The 23,207-nt window shown below is 42.9% G+C and overlaps 1 protein-coding gene across 25 annotated transcripts in view; it reads left to right on the forward strand.

Annotated features, from left to right (window-relative positions):
- KALRN (kalirin RhoGEF kinase) overlaps window positions 1-23,207 on the forward strand; it is a 692,638-nt gene that overhangs the window by 288,352 nt on the left and 381,079 nt on the right. For all 25 annotated transcript variants that reach the window (XM_034957211.2, XM_034957212.2, XM_034957221.2 and 22 more), the window contains exons 7-9: window positions 3,863-4,054; window positions 7,747-7,878; window positions 12,141-12,371. In XM_034957211.2, the coding sequence (XP_034813102.1) occupies window positions 3,863-4,054; window positions 7,747-7,878; window positions 12,141-12,371 (555 nt within the window). The remainder of the gene's footprint in view (window positions 1-3,862; window positions 4,055-7,746; window positions 7,879-12,140; window positions 12,372-23,207) is intronic.

A 23,207-nucleotide genomic window follows, 5' to 3' on the forward strand; every position in this document is an offset into this window, starting at 1 on the left:
ATCTCCAGTCTTGGTCCTCACACTACTGGGCAGTGAGCAGAGCCAGCATGAGGTGCTGAGACATGGACAGCAGGCCTGGGCTACATATACCTCTGGAGTAGGCAGCACTATGCTCCTGGTCTCCTGGAACTGACATTACTTACTCAGAAATGGAATGTCTGCAATCATTAGGTCGACTCCCTCACAGATGAGGAAACTGAGGCACAGAGAAGTCAAGTCATATCTTAAGTGAATGCCAGAGCTGGGACCAAAACTCATGACTCTTGATTCCTGGCCCAGTGATTTTAATGCCCTTGACTAATGGGCAGCTCTGCAGATGGAAAGGCATTGAAGGCTGGCAGGGAAGAATGGGAGAGCCAGGCAGATGGAAGAGAGTGGAGGGGGCAGCTGGTAGGAAATGGGAAAGCTGTAAAGAGCCAAAATATCCATTCCTCTTGGCCATGTCCCAAGGACAAACATAACTCCCAAATGTTCCTAATAGGGGCATAAACAGTCACCCAGAAGAACCACACAAATGGATTGACCAAAGGCCATGAAAAGTCGTTTATGCTTAATGAGTAAGCACTCCGATTTATTCAGACTCCTAATCCAGCTCTTTAACCTCATTCTTTCCTTTTAAGTCATTGGAGACCTTCCTTGCCATTACTCCCTTCTCATTTGTTGTGTGGCTGTCGTTGAACCTAGGGACAACTGCAGTTTAGAATCTAGCTGCCCGTTTCTCTCAGGTTCTGGGGTAAAGGAAAATGAAGGAGAAGATGATGAACTTGGGCAATGTGACTTGCCTGAAGTGTTTCATATTCTGAAAAGGGGCTATAGAGAAGAACAATGAGCAAATTCATAAGTCAACATTTTATTTATCCCTCTATTATGAGGGATACTGCCTCTACTTCTTTTGTGAGGCATAATTATTTGTTAGTTTTAGCAAGACATTTCTCCGCCTGCTGATAAGGAAACAAAAAAAGCATTTACTGTGCTAGTCTAGAATGTGAACTGTAAGCTGTGGTCTTTTTTTGTTTATGTGCTTTTAGTTTTAATCTATGATCACAGGCTTAGAGGTTGAAGGGGACTGTGGAGGACTGCCAGCCTCCCCATTCTTTTTCATGCGGGGAGCCTCTTCCCAACAGCCCTGCCAGTGGTTCAGATCCCTTCCCTCTGAATCCCCACAGGGAGTCGCTTCTACCTCTGTGGAAGCACTTGCTTCATTTTGCCTTAAATTACAGTTATTTGAGGACTTGTCTTAAGTCTCAGCTGTGAGCCCCTGTGGGCAGGGGGTGGATGGGCAGGAATCCTATCTTATTCCTCTTTGATCTCCTACAGCCCCCAACACAGAGCCTGGCCCACTCTCCATAAATATTTGAATGAGTGACAAGGTGTTAAGAGTCTACAGAGGCAGCCACAGTTGGACACCTCTAATAGCTAGAAAGTTCTTCCTAAAAGTAAGCAGAAATATGCCTCCCTGTGTGCCATGGGAGGGAGGAGGATGTAATAGGCAGTGATGACAAAGGGCTGGGTGTCTGTAGGGTATATCTGGGGACAGGGTAGTGCCTTGCTCTTACTGCTTTTCTTGCATTCTATCTGGCCAGAGTATACAAGGCCTTTCTCCAGGACAGGAAAACCCAAAAACCTAGATAGATCTGGGTAAGGGGGCAGGAGCATGGATTCCAGGATTTGAATCCAGTTTGGGAGGACAGCTCTATCAGACACTGTCAATGTCCCACCTATATGGCCTCAGCCTGCCCTGGGGGTCATCTGCAGGTGATTCTCATGCAGACTGACAGCTTCCTGCATTTATCGGCAGTGATCACTCTCTGACCTCAGAAGTGTGCTTGGTCTGTTTGTGGGTTCGGCTGGAAATGCCAGGAACTTACCCCAGGAAGGACCTTCAACCAAAGATCAATGGGACTTAGTGCATCAGTAACCCAGATTCCTCACCCCTCAGTGGGACAGCTCAGAGGTGTGTTTTATACTTTCTCAAAAGGTCTCAACAGGGATTGAACCCCAGTTGCTCACAGAACTTAACACGTCCTTTATTCATTTCCCTCCCTTTCCTCGTTGACTTCCCCTCCCTTTCACTATGCTTCCTGGGACCATGCCCAAGTAAACTGTCTCTCCCAAATAATTGTCTCAAGGTCTGCTTTGGGGAGAACCCAAAGTAAGACAATGACATGAGCAGGAGATTTGAGGGACTTCCCATGCTATTCTTCCCATAGAAGATAAAACTGTCAAAATCAGTGTGTGCTTTCCCCCTCCCCATTCTTCCTCTCTATTTCTAAGTGCAGAGTGGTTTTTCTGTCAGTTCCATAAATAGAGTTTAATTTTCAGTAGAATTTGTGTCCTAACTCAGAAAACAAGGCTGAGAATGATTCTTACATCTTTGAGGGATAATTATTTCCCATAACAAGAATCAGTAATGTCCTAGTTCTCTTAGGGAAATGCACTATGCCAGAAAGCTCTCAGGCCAGACTAAAAAGAGAGATGACACATAGGGGTCATTAGACATCAGGATAGATTTGTGTGGAAGTTCTTCACTTAACCTTTTAAACTTCCACAGAGACATTTTAAATTAAGAGAGACCCTACCAACCTGGCCCAGGTTTGGGATGGTGTGCTTAGAGGTCAGGGACAGCTAAGACGAATGGGGACCATGAGGGAAGTGAGAAAGGAAAATAAAGAACCTTCATTAAACCTATTCAGTATTAATGAACTACATCTGAGCTAATAGAACCTAGAGAAAATGCTGTTACTGCAGAACATGTATAATCATTTGAGAAGATTTGTAACAAATAATTAAGGTGTGTGAATAACCTGCCTCCCTGGTCCTCCTTCATGCAGACATTGTGTGATTCGGAAAAGCTCCCTGTGGATGCCACAACCTTACCTGATTGTTTTGACACCTCAGACAACTAATAGGAGATAGCAGTTAAAAATAGCCATAATCACTACTGTCTTATGTTTGTGGCGTTTTTCTTTTGTCTTGTTCCTTCCTGGAGCATTTTTCAGTGACCTAATAGGAAACAGCATACATGTTCATGAATTTTTAATTAGCAAGTAAAGATGGGAATGAATGTAAACAAAACAAGTAAACAAAACAGATGACAGGAGACAATGGATCAAGAGAGCCCCTCATTGATGCCTTTTGGGGTACCCACAGATGCCTTTTGGGGTCAGGTGGGGAAATCTTCCTAAATCAAGCAGAGATAAGAAAGGGCTTCACAGACCTTATTATTAGCATGGAAAAGTGTGTGGCTTCAAATGCTGTCTTTATTTAAACCCTGTTTGATGACCAGTGCCTCAGCTCTTTTGGCAGGGCTGAAGAAGGTAGGAGGAAGGTGGGGACATCTTTGCTAGGTGATAGGAAGATGTGGAATTACTGTGTCTCCTTTGCCCTCTTTGATGAGTACTTCTGCCCTGTTTGTTGTATGTAGATGGCAATAGTGTCCTGGGTACAGCTCTCCCCTGAGCAAGAGAGATTTCTCTGCCTCCTTTAGCTTGTGCCCTCGTCTGAGCCATCACTTCCAAAGAACGCTCTTGAGAGTTATGTGCCATCCTTGGGAAAGACCTCATAAGATGGTTGTGAGGATTACATAAAGTAGTCCATGTAAAGTGACTGCATTAAAGTGCATTAATATTTGGCACAAAATCTATGCTGGTTCCCCACAATGAAAGTTCCCTGCTATCTACTGAAATTGAATTGTAGAAAAAGATTTCCCTTGGGCCAAAAACAAATACACTAGTATGGACTGTACCAGCATCTCTCAGACTTTTGTTTTGGGCAGCTCCCTTCCCCAAATATGTACCCCATGAAAGTGCTCAGTGGATGTCTTTTGAGCCTGCCCCACTGAGCACTCTCCTTTTCTTTCCAGAATGCCTATGTCAACATCAACCGCATCATGTCCGTGGCTTCCCGCCTCTCTGAGGCCGGTCATTATGCCTCACAGCAAATCAAGCAGATCTCCACCCAGCTGGACCAGGAGTGGAAGAGCTTCGCTGCTGCCCTGGATGAACGCAGCACCATCCTCGCCATGTCTGCTGTGTTCCACCAGAAGGCTGAGCAGGTAAGGTGCAGAAACCTGCAGCAGCTGCTGTTGGTAGGAAGGGTTGGGCATGGGCAGGGGAGGGCTGGATGGAAGCACACACACTCTCTATAGGGAGCTCCACCTGTCTTTTTGAAACACTGAAGACCCTGCTGAGTCATTGCAACAATAACCTATGTTCTACCACTTTGATGGCCCCTGTGTGCACAAAGAAACATTGGTAACTCTTGGTGACTTTGCTTCTCATACAAACAAGAGGGGACCCAGAGCCTTTTTACATTTTGCTTGGTAGTGGTTGCATGTGCATGTGTGCATGTGTGGACTGTCTGCTTAGTGTACATTCTTTGAACACAGATCAAAGGGGTGAATGTAAAGTGATCATTGAGGTGCTGAGAGCAGGGGAAACTAATTTTACATGAAGCATTTGCTATGGATAATGGGAATATAACAATAATATAATGGGTCAAGATAATAATTACTCGTACTTACTAAGTGGCCAGGCATTGGCCAGTGACATTGCTAACCCATTTTACAAAGAGGAACACTGAAGCTCAGAGAGATTAAGTGATTGGCCTGCCTAAGATCCCATGATGTGTTGGAGCCTGTCTTGAACCAGCTCATGGAGAGACAGTTGTTAAATTTTCAGGAATTTTGAGAACTGGTTGTCACATTCTAGCTATTGCTTGATTATGTAGGTTTATAATTAAATATGTTATGTTAAAAGCAAAGTTAATAAATACTCAAAATTCATCACTTCCTGATTATTTTACAACATATTGTTATTACCTATGTTCTTGAAATCATTTTTATGTATTTATTTTTTCTGTGGTGGAAATACCATACAATTGTGTGCTATGTATGGATCACCTCTTCCCAACTCCATGTTGGTGATGTCACATTGGTAGCTTAAAATACACCATGGTAGGAGTTTCATATTATAGAAATTATCAGATGCTACAAACCAGGGATTGATTTATTGCTTTATTGTTGCCTAGAGTCTTAAGAAAATGAGGGAGAAAGTGTTTGAAAATGCAGACTAAACTTAAAAATGTGTCCTGTGTATAGCTGTTACGTTGTAAATAACACACAAAAATCAAGGAAATATTCTTCCAATATTCAAAAACTGTTATTTGGCTCAGCAAAGAAGTTGCTGACATCCTTGATGAACAAGTGATGTTCTGGCATAGTATTCAGGTGCTTTTCACCTTTGTCTCACTCCTTAACATAGTGAAAATATCAACCAGCATGTGTGTCAGAACTATACATGTTTGTCAGTTGCAACCATAGGTCAAAAGCATCCTGTGAGAATCAACTGGCTACATTAAATATACAATACAGAGTATTGTATATGCTGTTGTTCTCTGTAAATTGTGTTTTATACATTCTTTATATCAGTAGAATTTGTAAATGCACTTACCTGTGTATATGTAATATATAGTCATATACACACATACATATATATGCTGGTTGTTAAACATTTTCTAACACACCACTGCTAAAATCACACAATCTATGAGTAGATAGGCTATCACCTCAGGTGTGTTTAACACTAGGCCTGTGGTCTTAACCTCTACAATTCTTTCTTTGCATCACATTTGGGTAATATAGGCCAAGGAGAGTCAGACACCTGGTCACACCTTAAATTTCTCCCTCTGTTACCCTCTCTAGTGTGGAAAGCAACATGGCATAATTAAGAGTCTAGACTTTGAGGCAAGACACATGGATTCTGATCCCAGCTCCACCATTCATTCACCCTTAGGCAAGTCACATCACCATTCTGAGCTTGTTTCCTCTTCCGTAATGTGGAGCTAATCATAAATGGCACAGGGCTGTGCTAAAGATACAACACGAGAGATGGAATATGTAAGGTGCCTCATGTGCTTACTAAACAGTGGACATTACTACTATGGGTATTTGCACCACATACTATCCTGGTATCTTTTTATTTCCTCCATTTGTGTCTATTTCCACCTAAGAACTTCCCAAAGACTGAAATAATACTTGTATCAAGCACAACCCTATACTTTGAGAGGGATTTGGCCATATCTTTTTGTCGCTGTTGTTAAAGTTGTTGGTGGTAGTGACTGATAGTGACTGGTTCATTCTTAGGGCCATGAGAATATTGATGTCCAATCTCCTGTTCTGTCTTCAACCTTATCACTTACATACTTTATTCAAGGTTTGCCCAGATTGGTAAGGAAGACCCAACTGCTTCTCTCTTTGTCTCTCTGGCATTATCTCCTTGAGGTGATCGTTTTGTGGGATATGCTACAGGCCACCTGTTAGAATATTGCAGAGAAATCCCAAGAGCCTTGAAGGAGTGTTCCCCCCATGATTGACACAAGAATGTCAAGTTGCTCCCAGGGTCATTTGTAAAGTAGTTATTGGTGGAGCAAAGAAGCTTCTGAGATTTCAGCATGTACATATTATATGATCTGATACTCGATGGCACCTGGCACTCTTCCAGAATTGCTTAGAAATGGTCTAATGTGTTACAAAATGTACAGAATGAAGTCAACCACAACAATCAACAGGCCAGGGACTGAAAGCTGACAGTGACAACAAAACTAGAATGCAAATGGTTGCTGTACCAGAACTGAGAAAACTGGAGAAGTGCACGTTTATTTCATGTTTCCTGACTGGACTGGTTTGGATCAGAAGCAATTTTATTTGTATCTATTTTTTAATGCAATTTCTGCAGGTATTACTAGTCCTTCAGGGACATTCATAAACCATGCTTCTTTTTAACTGGGGAAAAACATGACTCAAAGTTATTTTTTCCATGTATTTATTTAGGCAGCTCTTTATTGTCCTCATATGGGCTGTTCTTGGCAATGGGATAAAGAGGTATTTAGGCAATTAATTTAAATGGAGCTGTGCATCCAGGTGAGAGGAATCACAGACAGAACGATTCCAGACTGTTGGGTGAATTATTTGCATTTTAAAGGTGCATTTTTCCACCCAATAAATCTGAGTGATTTCAGTTAACTTACCCTTTGTGCGTGAAGACCCATAGTCTTCTACAGTTGTTAATTTTAATTTTTAAATAATTTGATGTCTGTCAAGATCTATGTCTATATATCACAACCTGGGATGCAGTAGGTGTAGCACAGCCTGTCCCCCTAGACTGCCTCTCTCGTTTCCACCCTTCAGGGGACTGAGCCAACAGTGGGAGGAGACCTGTTGAGGGCAGTTTCCGTCCCATATGGGATGGTCTCTGCAAGTTTCCTGGGGTTCCTGGTGGTCTGTGTGAGGTGTTTTTTGCTTGTCTTCACAACTGGATGTACATACTGTAAAGCACAGATGTGGAACATCTCCTTACGTTACACATAGCCCCTCACGTGTGCCTGTGTGTGTGCATGGGGCAAGAAGCTCTAATATATCCATGGAATGTGGTGAGCTGTTTCCATACCTGGACGTTACAGTTAGTGTGTAGCTATAACCTATTGAACATCTGATGATTCACCTGCCACCTACAGTTTCATAATAGTCAATTTTGTGGAGACTATACTTCCTAAATGGGTGCCTTGGTCTGATTTCTTACTAGGAGTTAGTGTTCATAGAATTAAAAAAACTCTACCCTCTACAGTGGTCTCTGAAGGCTTTCAGAAGTCCTGATGTTTCTTCCCAAGGTATCTGACCCTCTCTCCATAATCCACCCAACTCCCCACCCCCAGTGCTCCCCCACTGACCCACCCTGCATCTCCTTCCAGTTCCTGTCGGGAGTGGATGCCTGGTGCAAGATGTGCAGTGAAGGTGGTCTGCCATCCGAGATGCAGGACCTAGAGCTGGCAATCCACCACCACCAGACCTTGTATGAGCAGGTGACCCAAGCCTACACAGAGGTGAGAATGGAGCAGGGCAACCATGGTTCTTGGGCTTGTCTGCATGTGGGTGGGTGATGAGGACACTGGCCTGTGCCCTGTGAAATAGCCTGGGTGGGACTAAGAAGAAGAGAGGCTGTTTTTCTTTTTTTTGGTGACATCTTTAGGAACCTTGATCTATGAACTATGGTGTCTCCAGCCAGGAAGCAGAAAAAATTGGGGCCATTATTAGGCACCACCTTGGTGCACTCGCATTCATTCTCTCTCTCTCTCTCTCTCTCTCACACACACACACACACACACACACACACCATATACCTGCCTCATCCTGTGTGTGAAGATTGGACTTTCTCCTCTTGGAGGAGGAATATAAGAAAATGAAGCTGTGCTTCTCTGGAGTTTGCTTTCTGGTTGGTGAGTGGAGATGTACACGCTAGCCCTGCCACCTTTTTTATGAAGCAGCTCATTAAAAAAAGATTAATTTTCTCACTAGACGATCCAGAGGAAAACACACAGGGTGGAGATAAGTGTTTGCAGGAGTAAGAAGCTTCCATGAATGTGAAGGACAAAGACTCTTCCATTGAAAAATCAAAGGCAGGGGGTTACTGTAAAGTTAAGAAAGGGAAAAAACCTCTTGACAGTCCTCTCAAAGTAAAAGGAAACAGCTACATAGGTATATCTGTGTAGATACACATAAGTTAGTATGTTTGCTAACTGGCATGAATTCTGAGGAAGGGGACTGAGGGATGGAGAGAGATGGGCTGATTAAGGAAGCTGGATGAGGAGAAGAAGTGAATTCACATCCAACCCATGTGTTTCCTCTGGGCAGGATTAGTTAGAGGAGTATTAAAATGGGTTCCTGGACCACCTGCATCAGACTCACCTGATACAGATTCCTGGGTCCCACCCCAGACTGAATCAGAATGTCAAGAAGTGAGACCTGGAACCTACATTTTAATAACTATTACCCTAGGTGAGTTTGATGCACATTGAAGTCTAAGAACCAATGGCTCCTAGGTAAGAGTAAGGGTTTTTGCCACAGTCAAACTGAGTTTGAATCCTGGCTCTCCTATTTACTAACTGTGTGACCTCAGGCAAGTTACTTAACCACTTTGAGCCTGGTTTCATCTGTGAAATCAAAGTAGTAACACCTGTTTCATAGGATAGTGTTGAGGTTATAAAGGTAATGCATGACAATTCACAATTGCAAAAATATGGAACCAGCCTAAATGTCTATCAACCAATGAATGGATAAAGAAAATGTGGTATAAATACACCATGGAATACTACTCAGCCATAAAAAGGAACAAAATAATGACATTCACAGCAATCTGGATGGAGTTGGAGACCATTATTCTAAGTGAAGTAACTCAGGAATGGAAAACCAAGTATGGCATATTCTCACTTTTAAGTGGGAGCTAACCAAACACCACCTGTTCCCCAAAACTATTTGAATAAATAAATCAATCATTGTACCCAACAAAAAATTTAAAAAAATAAAATGAAGGTAATGTATGTAATGCACTTGGCCCAGTGTCTGACAGTAATGAATACTAAAAAATGGTAATGTATTCTGTCATTGTAGAAGGTACAACGAAGGACTTACAAGCCAAATCTGATCTCATCAGCTCTGATCCATATGGCTCAAAGCTTTCTGTCTTAGAACTGTGCCTCTGCCCATGGGTCAAGAATCTTTAAATTTACTCCTTGCAAAATACAAATATAGAGAGTACAAATGAGATTAATATTATACTTCCACATATGTGAGGTGTGGGTGTAATTATACATATAGACACAATATTTCTCTCAATTAATTATCAGGCCCTAGCGTTGTGAGGCTTAAACCTTCCCTCCAAGCCCACTTCAGAGGCCAGTGAGCTGTCCATGCTTCCTACAGATGTAGAGACTGAGGCAGAGGATTAGAGCTCATGTGGGGTGGATTTCTAGGACTTGGGACTCCGTCTCTAACTGCCCTACCCTGGACATAGCATGGTGCCAAAAGACAGCATTTGCTCAGAATTCCAGAAAGAGAGCTCTCCTGGGTTTCACTATAGGATATTTGTCTTACTTATGTCTCTGGTGGGCATCACCTCTGCATTATGTATAAGCTACTTCCCCCACCCCACTCCCCTGGCAGTCAATTATGGGAGATGGGGATGGCGGGATTGGGTGGGTGATGGTGATTTCCTCTCCTGGCCTCTGCTGCACTCTACCGCAGCACCCCTCCTAACCACCCTGCCCTGAAAGCATTTCTGTGGCCCCATGGGCAGGAGTAACAGCTGCTTCTGTATTCCTGGACCCCCATCCAAGCTATTATCAGGGACCAAAGGAGGGGTGAGGGGAGGATGCAAACCCGGCAAACAGCTTCATCATCAGAGGTGTGGAGATGGAAGCACACCTCATTCCCTACCTTGCTGGTGAGATAAAAGACCATTTTCATCTCCAAAAGCCTTCTTTTGGGGAAGACTCCAAGCCAGCTTTGATTTAGTTGGTAACCAAATTTGGGGACTCAACATTTCTATCAATTCCCAGTCATCCCTGTTTTAGATTGGAAAGATGCATGTTCTGTTGGGTACTTTGTCAAGGACAGGAGGGCCATAGGTGTTGATTGTATGTGTCATTTTCCAGAATTATTGATGCCTGTGATTGTGCCAGAACTCCAATGAGAAGAATGGCAGAGAGTGTCATCCCACTTTTCTCAGACTGTGGGCGAGTGTTGGGGAACCGAGGAAAGTGGATGGTGTGTCCACTGTCTAAGTGTCCCAGCCTTTCTCTGCATGTTCTAGAAAAATGAGGATTGTACTGCTTTTCAGGAGAAAGAAGGGGCTCGTATGGAGCGAGAGCAAAGTATTTTAAAAGGATAAAGACGAAAGAAAATGACAAGGAAATAAAGAGGATGGGAGAGAGATGATGATGATGATGGTTGTATTAGTCTGTTCTCATGCCGCTAATAAAGACATACCTGAGACTGGGTAATTTATAAAAAAAGAAAAAAAAGAGGTTTGATGCACTCACAGTTTCACATGGCCATGGAGGCCTCACAATCATGGCAGAAAGAGAAGGAGGAGCAAAGTCATGTCTTACATGGTGGCAGTCAAGAGAGTGAGTGCAGGGGAACTGCCCTTTTATAAAACTATCAGATCTCATGAGATTTATTCACTAACATGAGAACAGCACTGGAAAAACCCACCCGCATGATTCAGTTACCTCCCACCAGGTCCCTCCCACAACACGTGGTGATTATGGGAACTACAATTCAAGATGAGATTTAAATGGGGACACAGACAAACCATATCAATGGTGATGATGATGAAGATAAAATTGGTAGCCAGTATCACTTGTCAGGCTCTATTCTAAATACTGTATGTGTGTTAACTCATTTAATCCTCACCATGACTTTATGAAATATGTTCATAAATATCCCTCCTTTACAGACAAGGAAACTGAGGACCCAGGAGGTTAAATAACTTGCCTCTTGTCACACATCTAGAATTTTAGAGCCAAATAGAGGAATTTGGGAAAGAAAGAGGAGGAGAGGACTATGGTGGGAACTTACATTGACTTCATTTCTGAAATGAAGTTGTGCTGTTTGACCTGGTGTGAGTCAGTTAAAATATTTACCAAGCCTGGGCACTGTGGCTCACACCTGTAATCCAAGCACTTTGGGAGGCTGAGGTGGGCGGATCACCTGAGGTTAGGAGTTCAAGACCAGCTTGGCCAACATGGTGAAACCCCGTCTCTACTAAAAATACAGAAATTAGCCAGGTGTGGTGGCAGGCACCTGTAATCCCAGCTACTCAGGAGGCTGAGGCAGGAGAATTGCTTGAACCCGGGAGGCAGAGGTTGCAGTGAGCCGAGATCGCACCATTGATTGCACTCCAGCCTGGGGACAAGAGTAAGACTTTGTCTCAAAAACAAACAAACAAACAAAAATTTACCAAGTGCCTACTGTGTGCCAGGCACTGTTTTGGGCATTGGGGTGAGAGCAGCAAGTAGGCAGTATCTCTGCCCTCACAGAGCTGAAATTCAGGAGGGGAGAGAGTCTCACAGACAACTGGCCAGCACTCCAGCAACTCCCACATCAGGGGATTCCAGCTGCTCTGCCCTCCACCAGGCTGGAGGATGGGCCTCATGGCAGCTCTGGCTGGCTAGGTGTCTGGGTATGGAATGCCTGAGATTCTCAGAAGGCCTAGTCAGGGACCCTCAGGCAGACACTTCCTGCTTCTCTCTGTGCCCTGCCTATCACCCTTTTCCCTTAACTTAAACTTCTCTCTTTCCTGCAGGTCAGCCAGGATGGCAAAGCACTACTAGATGTGCTGCAGCGGCCCCTGAGCCCTGGGAACTCCGAATCCCTCACGGCCACAGCCAACTACTCCAAGGCAGTGCACCAGGTGCTGGACGTGGTGCATGAGGTGTTACATCACCAGCGACGGCTGGAGAGCATCTGGCAGCACCGCAAGGTGCGGCTCCACCAGCGGCTGCAGCTCTGCGTCTTCCAGCAGGATGTACAGCAGGTAACAGGCTCTGAGCCCCAGTGTCCATTATCCATTCTAGGAGGCAGACCGAGCTCAAGTCCCTGACCTAGGTGATCAGGCTTAGGAGAGCCCAGATTTATAGAAGGACATAATGAAATTCAGCTCTCAACTGCTCCACAGAACCCTACCAAAACACAAAACAAAAACTGGACCTGTGAATTGCATATTTCTTGCCTAAGTGACTTTATAGACTGGCCTTCTCACCACGTGGTATTGGAAAGGGAGACTCAGTCTCAGGAACTGCAATTCCTCGTAGTCATGTGGCACATTTTTGTTTTGTTTTGTTTTGTTTTTTGGAAACAGAGTCTCGCTCTGCCGCCTGGGCTGGAGTATAGTGGTGTGATCTTGGCTCACTGCAACCTCCGCTTTCTGGGTTCAAGCGATTCTTGTTCCTCAGCCTCCCAAGTAGCTGGGATTAACCGCATGTGCCATCACACCCAGCTAATTTTTGTATTTTTGGTGGAGACGGGGTTTCACCATGTTGACCAGGCTGGTCTTGAACTCCTGACTTCAGGTGACCCGCCCGCCTCGGCCTCCCAAAGTGTCAATATGGGTTAGGATTAGGGCCAATATGGCACATTTTTCTTTTGGTGAGCTTGACCCACACTCAGGCAATGATTGCTAGACAGCTTGGGAGTGGGGGGTTATCCAAGCACTGTCAGGCTTGGACTCCACATACGGTCCATCTGGGATGCACGTGGCCTGCCAGAGTGAAGGTGAAGTGGAATACAGGAACCTTCAGAGGATTCCTTGGCAAGGTTGGACCAGGAAAATCAGATTTAAAACCTGGGCTGTTGTTCAGTGTATGTTTCATGATTACAGGTTATTCCTGACTTTATGTAGTTTTTTTTTTTTTTTTTTGTATTATGACATCAGTTGTTGCTTTTTCCTTTACCACTAATAATAAAGAAATGGTTATGTTTCCGACCACAGAAGGACAATCTTGCTACAAATGCCCTTTCAGATGAAATAACCCATTCTTTTCTCCTTGTACTTTCTCTGTTTCTGTCTTCCAGAGGACCCTGGGATCTTTGCTGGAGGACTAATATACTAGTGCAGGGGGAGCTGGCTGGGAGATGGGGACTGAGATCCAGGCTCACTGTCATCTGCCTCTTAGTTCACCATAGGAAAACTAAGGATGGGCTTAGTTGTCCTAGGATGGGCTCTGCAGAGCTGCAGAGAAGCTGCTGGGGTGGACGCACTCGTGTTCAAACACCTGTTTGACTTTTCTGTGGCTACCGTGTAACTCCAGGATTATACATATAAAATAACAATTCACTCTCCTTTCATTCTTTTGTGGTATCAACCAGGTATAATCCAAGTATAATCTAATTTATCTACTGTATTATATAATACAATGTAATCCATTGTATATTTCCAGTGTAGTGAAATACACATGGAAAATTGAGAGCCAACTGTACATGTCTTTGGGATATTTGTTCCCTTCACAGGTGTCATTAGAGGGGCCTCTGATGCTGGGTGCCTGAAGTGGTCAGGCAGAGTGGAGGGAGAGTTGAGCATTCTTATCACTGACTGTGACACTCTCTGAATAGGGGGATAGTCACTGTGCAATCAGTCCCAGGAACAGATGGGCCTTCGAGCATGTCCCCACTTCTTGGGCTGTCATAACTCCCCTTGAAGAGTCCTCTTCTGACTGGAGCATCAATTGAGTTATCAGAGGCAACACCTCAGTCCCAGGAGAAATGGGCACTACTGATGTGCTGGCTGCAGTTCTGAAGCCCTTGTGGGGCCTGCCGGGAGTGGAGAAGCAAGTGAATCAGTTGCCTACTCCTGCCATCTGGAGCTATCCTGATAAATATATCACTCCTGAGCACAGGAGAGCACAGGAGGCAGTCTATGATTGAGACAGAGTGAGGTACCAGCCTCTGAAGGCACAAAGGAGAGGCGTTGCTATTTCAGTGAACTCTCCATTACTCTCAGAGATTATCTGGGCCATGAATTGTGCAATATCCATGGTGTCCTCTTTACCCTCATGCTGATTTTATAGCTGTTGTCCTGGAGAGCTGCAGAGGGGCTGCAAGGACGGTGTGTGAAAGGCCTCCCCAAGGGGAGGGTGGCATTCCAGACTCCAACTATCAGGGAACTGCTGTAATCTGACTTTTCTGTGGCCACTCTAAACTAAAGCTAAGAAAAAGTATAAAACCACACCTGTGGTTGTTCTGCATCATGCTTTCAAAAATGAGAGCCTTTCTGAAATTAAGACCCTGTCAGTTCATCACTTTCTTGTTTGTAAATCCATGAGCATGAAATCTTTTTCCATTTATTTGTGTCCTTTTATTTCCTTCAGCAGTGGTTTGTAGTTCTCCTTGAAGAGGTCCTTCACATCCCTTGTAGTTGTATACGTAGGTATTTTATTCTCTTTGTAGCAATTGTGAGTGGGAGTTCACTCATGATTCAGCTCTCTATTATTGGTTTATAGGAATGCTTGTGATTTTTGCACATTCCAGAATTGTGCAAAAAATCAATTGCATTGATTTTGTATCTTGAGACTTTGCTGGAGTTGCTTATCAGCTTAAGATTTTGGGCTGAGACGACGGGGTTTTCTAAATGTACAATCATGTCATCTGCAAACAAAGACAATTTGACTTCCTCTGTTCCTATTTGAATACCCTTTATTTCTTTCTCTTGCCTGATTGCCCTGGCCAGAACTTCCAATACTATGTTGAATAGGAGTGGTGAGAGAGGGCATCTTTGTCTTGTGCCGATTTTCAACGGGAATGCTTCTAGCTTTTGCCCAGTCAGTATGATATTGGCTGTGGGTTTGTCATAAATAGCTTTTATTATTTTGAGATACCTAGTTTATTGAGAGTTTTTAGCATGAAGGGGTGTTGAATTTTATCAACGGCCTTTTCTGCCTCTATTGAGATATCATGTGGTTTTTGTCATTGATTCTGTTTATGTGATGGATTATGTTTATTGATTTGCGTATGTTGAACCAGCCTTGCATCCCAGGGATGGAGCTGACTTGATCATGGTGGATAAGCTTTTGGATGTGCTGCCGGATTCATTTGGCCAGTATTTTATTGAGGATTTTTGCATCAATGTTCATCAGGGATATTGGCCTGAGATTTTCTTTTTTTGTTGTGTCTCCGACGACAGGGTTTGGTATCAGGATGATGCTGGCCTTATAAAATGAGTTAGGGAGGAGTCCCTCTTCTTCTATTGTTTGGAATAGTTTCAGAAGGAATGATACCAGCTCCTCTTTGTATCTCTGTTAGAATTCGGCTGTGAATCCATCTGGTCCTGGACGTTTTTTGGTTGGTAGACTATTAATTACTGCCTCAATTTCAGAACTTGTTATTGGTCTATTCAGGGATTCAACTTCTTTAGTCTTGGGAGGATGTATGTGCCCAGGAATTTATCCATTTCTTCTAGATTTTCTAGTTTATTTGCGTAGAGGTATTTATAGTATTCTCTGATAATAGTTTATATTTCTGTGGGATCAGTGGTGGTATCCCCTTTATCATTTTTTATTGTGTCTATTTGATTCTTCTCTCTTTTTTTCTTTATTAGTCTGGCTAGTGATCTATCTATTTTGTTAATCTTTTCAAAAATCAGCTCCTGGATTCACTGAATTTTTGAAGGGTTTTTCATGTCTCGATCTCCTTCAGTTCGTCTCTGATCTTAGTTATTTCTTGTCTTCTGCTAGCTTTTGAATTTGTTTGCTCTTGCTTCTCTAGTTCTTTTAATTGTGATGTTACAGTGTCAATTTTAGATCTTTCCCTCTTTCTCCTGTGGGCATTTAGTGCTATAAATTTCCATCTGAACACTGCTTTATCTGTGTCCCAGAGATTCTGGTACGTTGTGTCTTTGTTCTCATTGGTGTCAAAGAACTTCTTTATTTCTGCCTTAATTTCATTATTTACCCAGTAGTCATTCAGGAGCAGGTTGCTCAGTTCCCATGTAGTTGTATGGTTTTGAGTGAGCTTCTTAATCCTGAGTTCTAATTTGATTGGACTGTTGTCTGAGAGACTGCTTATTATTATTTCCGTTCTTTTGCATTTGCTGAGGAGTGTTTTACTTCCAATTATGTGGTCAATTTTAGAATAAGTGCGATGTGGTCCTGAGAAGAATGTATATTCTGTTGATGTGAGGTGGAGAGATCTGTAGATGTCTATTAGGTCCGCTTGGTCCAGAGCTGAGTTCAAGTCATGGAATGGATATCCTTGTTAATTTTCTGTCTTGTTGATCTGTCTAATATTTATAGTGGGGTGTTAAAGTCTCCCACTATTATTATGTGGGAGTCTCTCTCTGTAGGTCCCTGCAAACTTGCTTTATGAATCTGGGTGCTCCTGTATTGGATGCAAGGAAACCCAAAATGGAAAAAAATCACTAAAAATTATTTTCCATTTGTTACAGAAAATGAGGGAGGCATCACATGTGAATATGTAACTATATTTTTCAAAGTGTGATACTTGGACCCCTGCATTAAAATCATCTGGGCAGAGTGGAGGGCTTTTTAAAAACAGATTATCAGGCCCTGTTCTACATTTCTTGATTCAGAATTTGGGAATGAGGTGGAGCCTATAATTTAAAAAGAACCCCAGGTGATTCTTAAGCATTCTGAAGTTCAAAACTGTTGGCAAGAGTTTGAAGCCTTAGTGTTAAAAAGTATAGTGCCTCCAGAAACAGACAGCAAGGTACCAGGCAGAGGAGGTTCTCTCAGAGAGGTGGGAGGACCCAGCCTCCGCTCTGCTGGGAGGGGACGGGTGCAGGTGGGCTGGGGCTGGAGAGGCCCAGGGTTAGGGGCAGCTGAGACTTTGGGTCTCTGGACCCTCAGCTGGCTTCCACCCAACTCTGGGTCTGCCAGGTGACAGGATTGCAGCTCTCAGTGGAAGCACAGTCCGTACACCTGCTAATGAGTTTCTGCTGAGCCCTCTCAGAAGAATGATGGCTTCTCCTGCCATAGCAAGACATTTATTTTGATCATATTTGTTCCAAAGAGGGGACGCAAAATGAGTTGCTGGTAATTGGGCATTTCAAGTGGTGCCTGCGTGCTCTCCAGTTGCAGCCGATGGGGAGCTGGGTGGTACAGGCAGCCTAGGAGCTGCTCCCCTTCAGAACTTGTGCTCAGTGTGCTGTGTGAGGAGACAGAAATAATGATGTGGCAGACTCTCCTGAGTGCTCTTCACACTGTGTGTACTTGAACCTTTAACAGAACAAAATGTCTTGTAGATGCCTGATGTCATATAAATGATCCTTAATTTACATCAGAATGATGGCTTTCTAAATGTAGGGGGCTGAGGGCTGAGAGGTAGGAATTAAGAGAGGATAATTCTTTAGTTTACCTAAAACATCAAGCATCTTCTTGTTTTACCCCGTGGATCAAATTATGACACAAGCTGAATAACCTATTTCAAATAAGATGACTTATCAGAGAGAACCAGGTGAGGAATCAGAGAGGTGAGATTCTGATTCCACATATGGTTGCAAAACGTCTCCATTTCTTTTCATGGGTTTTGTTCTTCCCACTCAGGAAGTTTTCAAATTATATGTGTTATTCACTTACCCATTTATTCAGCAAATACTCTGAGAAGAACACAGCAGCAAATCAAATGAACCCCCTGTTTACATAGAGCTTACAGTCAGGGGGTGGAAATAAAACAACACCCAAACCAAGCAAATATGCCGTGTGTCATATGGCGATAGCTGGTGATGAGTGAGTGGAGAGCTGAATGAATGAGCAATAAGGATGTGTTTAAGAAGAGGTTCTGGGACTGGGCACTGTGGTTCATGCCTGTAATACTAGCACTTTGGGAGGCTGAGGTGAGCGGATTGCCTGATCTCAGGAATTCAAGACCAGCCTGGGCAACATGGTAAAACCCTGTCTCTACTAAAACACAATAAAACTAGCTGGGTATTGTGGTGTGTGCCTGTGGTCCTAGCTATTCAGGAGGCTAAGGCATGAGAATCACTTGAACCCAGTAGGTGGAGGTTGCAGTGAGCCAAGACTGTGCCATTACACTCCAGCCTGGGTGACAGAGTGAGACTCTGTCTCCAAAAAAAGAAGAAGAAGAAGAGGTTCTGACACATGGAATGGTACTTACAAAGTCCTTAAGACCAGAGTGGTTTCCCATGAGCTCAGATGCGTTCATGGCCACTATACAGAGATTGTTTGTTAATAATTCTCTTCAAAAGAACATTTTCCAGCTGGGCGTGGTGGCTCACACCTGTAATCCCAGCACTTTGGGAGGCAAAGCCAGGTAGATCAGCTGAGGTCAGGAGTTCAAGACCAGCCTGGCCAACATGGCAAAACCCCGTCTCTACTAAAAATACAAAACATTACCCAGGCATGGTGGTGCGTACCTATAATCCCAGCTACTCAGGAGGCTGAGGCAGGAGAATCGCTTGAACCTGGGAGGCAGAGGCTGCAGTGAGCCAAGATCACGCTACTGCACTCCAGCTTGGGCAACAGAGAGAGACTTCATTTCAAAAAAAAGAAAAAGAAAAAAGAAAAGAACATTTTCCCTTCTCCTTGGCAGTTAGAAAAGACTGTCTCCTGTGCTGAAAGGCATTGCATCTTGATTGTATGCTGGTTGGAATAAACACAATTAGATGAGGAAGAAAGGGGGTGATTAGGGAATTATGCATAATGGCTGTTAGGTTAACTTTCAAATCTAGTCAAGGATGTGAGCATCTCTTTTGGAAAAGACTGTTCTTGGAAAAGACTACTTTCTGGTTGAAAAGTCAAGACGAGAAACCAAGAAGATCTTTACAAGTTGTTACAAGACTGCCTGCCTGCTGTAGTGGCAAGGAGCCTGGGCTCACCTGCGTTGTTATCCCTAGTGATGGCATTCCTGAATGGGGTGGCAAAATTCCTCTCAAGATGAGCAGGGCAGGGACCTTGGCCACATATGCACGTGGCAATTCATGGCTATAAACAGTCATTGTGTATCTTCCAAGTGCAAGATGCAGGCAAGGATGCTGTGTGATAGAGGAGAGGGAAGGGTAGCATACAAATGGTGAAAAACCCATGCTCTTTACATCCCTCTAAGAACTAACTACCTGCCAAGTGGGGCAGTGGAGAAGGTGGAGATGCACAAAGAGAGAACTTTGAGTGCAGACTGAGATAGAGTTACAGTGGGAGTGTAGAGCAGGAGATGTTCACTCCAAAGTTCTGCATTAGAGGGGTCAGTTTGAGCTCAGTTCAATTAAACATGTATTAAGCAACTACTCTGTGCTGAGTACCACACTCTGTCCTGGGAGTACAAAGAGGTTGGAGTCTAGTGTGATAGACAGGCCTGTGGGCAATAATTGTAGTTTCAACAGAATAAGAGAAACACCCACTCCAGCCTGAATGGGTTATTAACGAGTTAAGGCTTTCCATAGCCAATGATTTTGAGGCAGAGCTTAAAGGATAAGTAGGAGGTAGCCTGGAAAGTGGGTACACGAGAGGAAAGGATATGGAAAGTGAAGGGAAAAACAGAGCAAAATTTAGGAGAGGAGAGGCAGCTTTTAGGGTGTTGGGAGGTGAGGCAGGAACTCACTAGAGGTGGGGTTAAGAGCGGGTAGGGCCAGGTATAGGGGACTTAGTGTCAAGGTAAGGGGCTGCTCAAAAAGTATACCCTGGTGAAAAGCCCTTTTGAGAATTCATGGGTTAATTTCATTTAAGTCTGAGGGTATGCCTTTATTTATTTATTTATTTATTTATTTATTTATTTTTGTATAAATATACGGAGTCCAAGTATAATTTTGTTATATACGTAGATTGCGTAGTGGTAAAGTCAGAGCTTTTAGGATATCCATCACCCAAATAACATATATTGTACTCATTAAGTAATTTCTCATCACCCAGCCCCTTCTCCCTTTCCGATGTCCATTGTCTAGCACTCCACACTCTGCATCCATGTGTATGCATTATTTATCTTCCACATATAAGTGAGAACATGTGATATTTGTCTTTCTGTACTTGACTTATTTTACTCAAGATCATGGCCTCCAGTTCCATCCATGTTGCTGCAGAAGACATGATTTCATTCTTTTTTATGGCTGAATAGTATTCCATTGTTGATATATACCACATTTTCTTTATCCAGTCATCCATTGATGGGCACTTAGGTTGAAGTTATATTTTTAAAATGGATTTGGTATTCCGTTTTATTATTGGGATTCAGCTAGATTAACAATTTATAATTTATTTTTAAGCCTTAGTGTATAAATTACTTCTTTGAAACTAAAGGCACATCTTTCCCAGAATCTGACTGACAACCATTATTGAGTACTATTTCCCATTCCAGTTCAGGGGCACAAATCACTGTCACTTATGCCCCTGAGTATACCTTTCCATAGTCATTCTCAGAACAAGAGTATGAGCATGGAAAGGGAAAAAAATCTTAAGGAAAAAAAATATGTTATGTCTGTGCTACCCCTTATAACTCATTCACTCCTGTACCAGTGACTAGTTCTACCTTCCACTCAGTTATTCAAGACATGCCCCTGGGGGCCAGGCTTACCACCTGCCTCTCCATCTCCCCCATAGCCAATTACCAAGTCCTGGCAATTCTTTCCCCCAGCCTGTCTATCTATAGACACTGCCATTGGCCTCGCCTGGGTCACCATCACCTCTTGTCAGAATTTCTGCCTCCTGTTTTCCCTTCTCTACTCTGGCCTTCTCCAGTTTATCCTCCACAAAGCAGTCAGAGCAATATATATACACATATATTTGAGACAAGATCTCACTCTATTGCCCAGGCTGGAATGGTGATATCACAGATCACTTCAGCCTGGAACTCCTAGGCTCAGGGGATCCTCCCTCCTCAGCCTCTTGGGTAGCTGGGACTACAGGTGTGCACCACCACGCCTGGCAATTTTTTTTGTATTTTTTGTAGAGACAGAGTTTTGCCATGTTACGGAGGCTTGTCTCAAATTCCTAGGTTCAAGCAATCCACCTGCCTCTGCCTCCCAAAGGGACAGGATTACAGGCATGAGCCACTGCACCTAGTCAGTCAGAGCAATAATTTATAACTGAAAATGAAAAGTGTCTTTATCCTCCTTGCAGCCCTTCAGTGGCTCTTAGGATGAACAGTGGATTCTCCCGTTCAGCACACCAGGGCTCACCACAATCTGGTTCCTGCCTTTTCAGGGTCCATTTCCTACTTATCCCCTATGCAAGCCATGCTGGTCTTTTCAATTCCTAATTTGGTTAGATCCTACTCTCTCTCAGATCTCAGCTAAACCTCACTTCTCCTGAGAAACCTTCTGTGACTCCCCAGAGAAGTTGCATTTGGCTGTTGACACTTTTCACCTTTGCAATGAATGATGAATTGTGTGATTTAGTGTCTAGTGCTTGTTACCCCTATAGACTGAGTTCTCAGCATCAGGCCATGCCTGCCTTGTTTACTGCTACACCCCCACCTCCAGAGCTGCTCTAGTGCCTGACACTGTGGCACAATAAGACTATTAAATAAATGTCCGAATATGTGAATACTTATATACCCACACATGCTTCTCTGCTGCCTGACAAAAACAAAAAGATAAAACCTCCAAAATTGGAAATGCTCAAATACCAATTCAGAGCCATCGATAGGTATGAATGACTATCATGCTGTATATCCTGACTATGATTGGTAATTGAGTATTTTAAATATGCCTTGTAGATGAAGAGAAATTATTCAGGAATAAGATTATAAGGAGTACCTTGGTGGGTGCTTGTACTTAGGTAGGGTCCAGGATTTGACTAGAAAGTCAATTTATTCTTTAACCATTGATGTTCAGATTCTGGGACCTTGTTCATCTTAATGGAATGCACTAGAAACTGACAAATATCCAGAATCTCAAGCCACACATAAATTTATAGCATGTAATGTAATTGTCAGGCACTGCTGATGTCTGCTCAGGAACATGTTTCTCTGCTGCGCAGGATCTGCATGGAAAGTCAGATTGTACTCCCGAGGTTGGAGGACATGGAATCAGGGTCCAGACAGTATGTGGTCTAAACACGTGTATCATGCAATGATGGCTCTAAATGAACTGTCTGAAACAAAATAGTCAGAAATTAGAATCTTTAACAATACTTCATATATTAACTATGTTTATCTAGCCTCAAATACTTTTTCAGTCTGGATTACTAAAGTAATTTTGTTAACTCCCTAAATTATTTGCTTTTTGGTTTGTTAAATTGATTTCTGCATAGCTCCTGAACTTTCGTCAAAATTGCACATATTTTCCCTACAGCTTCAATTTTAATGGTAGAAATTGGACTAAATGATGGCACTAGAGCATCACAGAGCAATCAAAGTTATGTTAAAGTGAAGTAAAAGCTTCTCAAATATGAAAGAAATAGGTTTTTAAGTGATGAAGGCATAGCCAATTAAGTAAAACTAAGTGTCACTAAAAATAAATTGACATTTTAAAGAAAGCAAAGTAACTTAAAAAGGAAACAAATTGCGTTTAAAAAATATTTAGAAGTTGTGAAATCGTTTCTGGGGAGTGCAAACACTGTATGTGGGTGAACTAGTAGATGAAAAATATTCCTCTTCAACCAATTTGCTTCAGAATAACCAATTTTCTTAAAGCTAGAGATAAAAAATGAAATAAAACAAAACTCATGAAAACATTGCCAGACAAGCAGGCCATACTTAAGTGCTCAAAACTAAATTTAAAAAATTGTAGTCTGAAAAATCTGTTATAAATTCCAACACATTCATAAACGACCACTGGTAGTTCTTTTATGTGCAAAAAATTATCATCAAACCTCAATTTGTTTTCAAAAGGGATTGATGAAAGTTTATGCATTAAAATCCTAAAACTTTACTATACTTCACACCTAATATATGGGAAACTTTGTGACTACAA

This window comes from Pan paniscus, chromosome 2 (assembly GCF_029289425.2).
Source record: "Pan paniscus chromosome 2, NHGRI_mPanPan1-v2.0_pri, whole genome shotgun sequence".
Classification (NCBI taxonomy): Eukaryota; Metazoa; Chordata; class Mammalia; order Primates; family Hominidae; genus Pan; species Pan paniscus.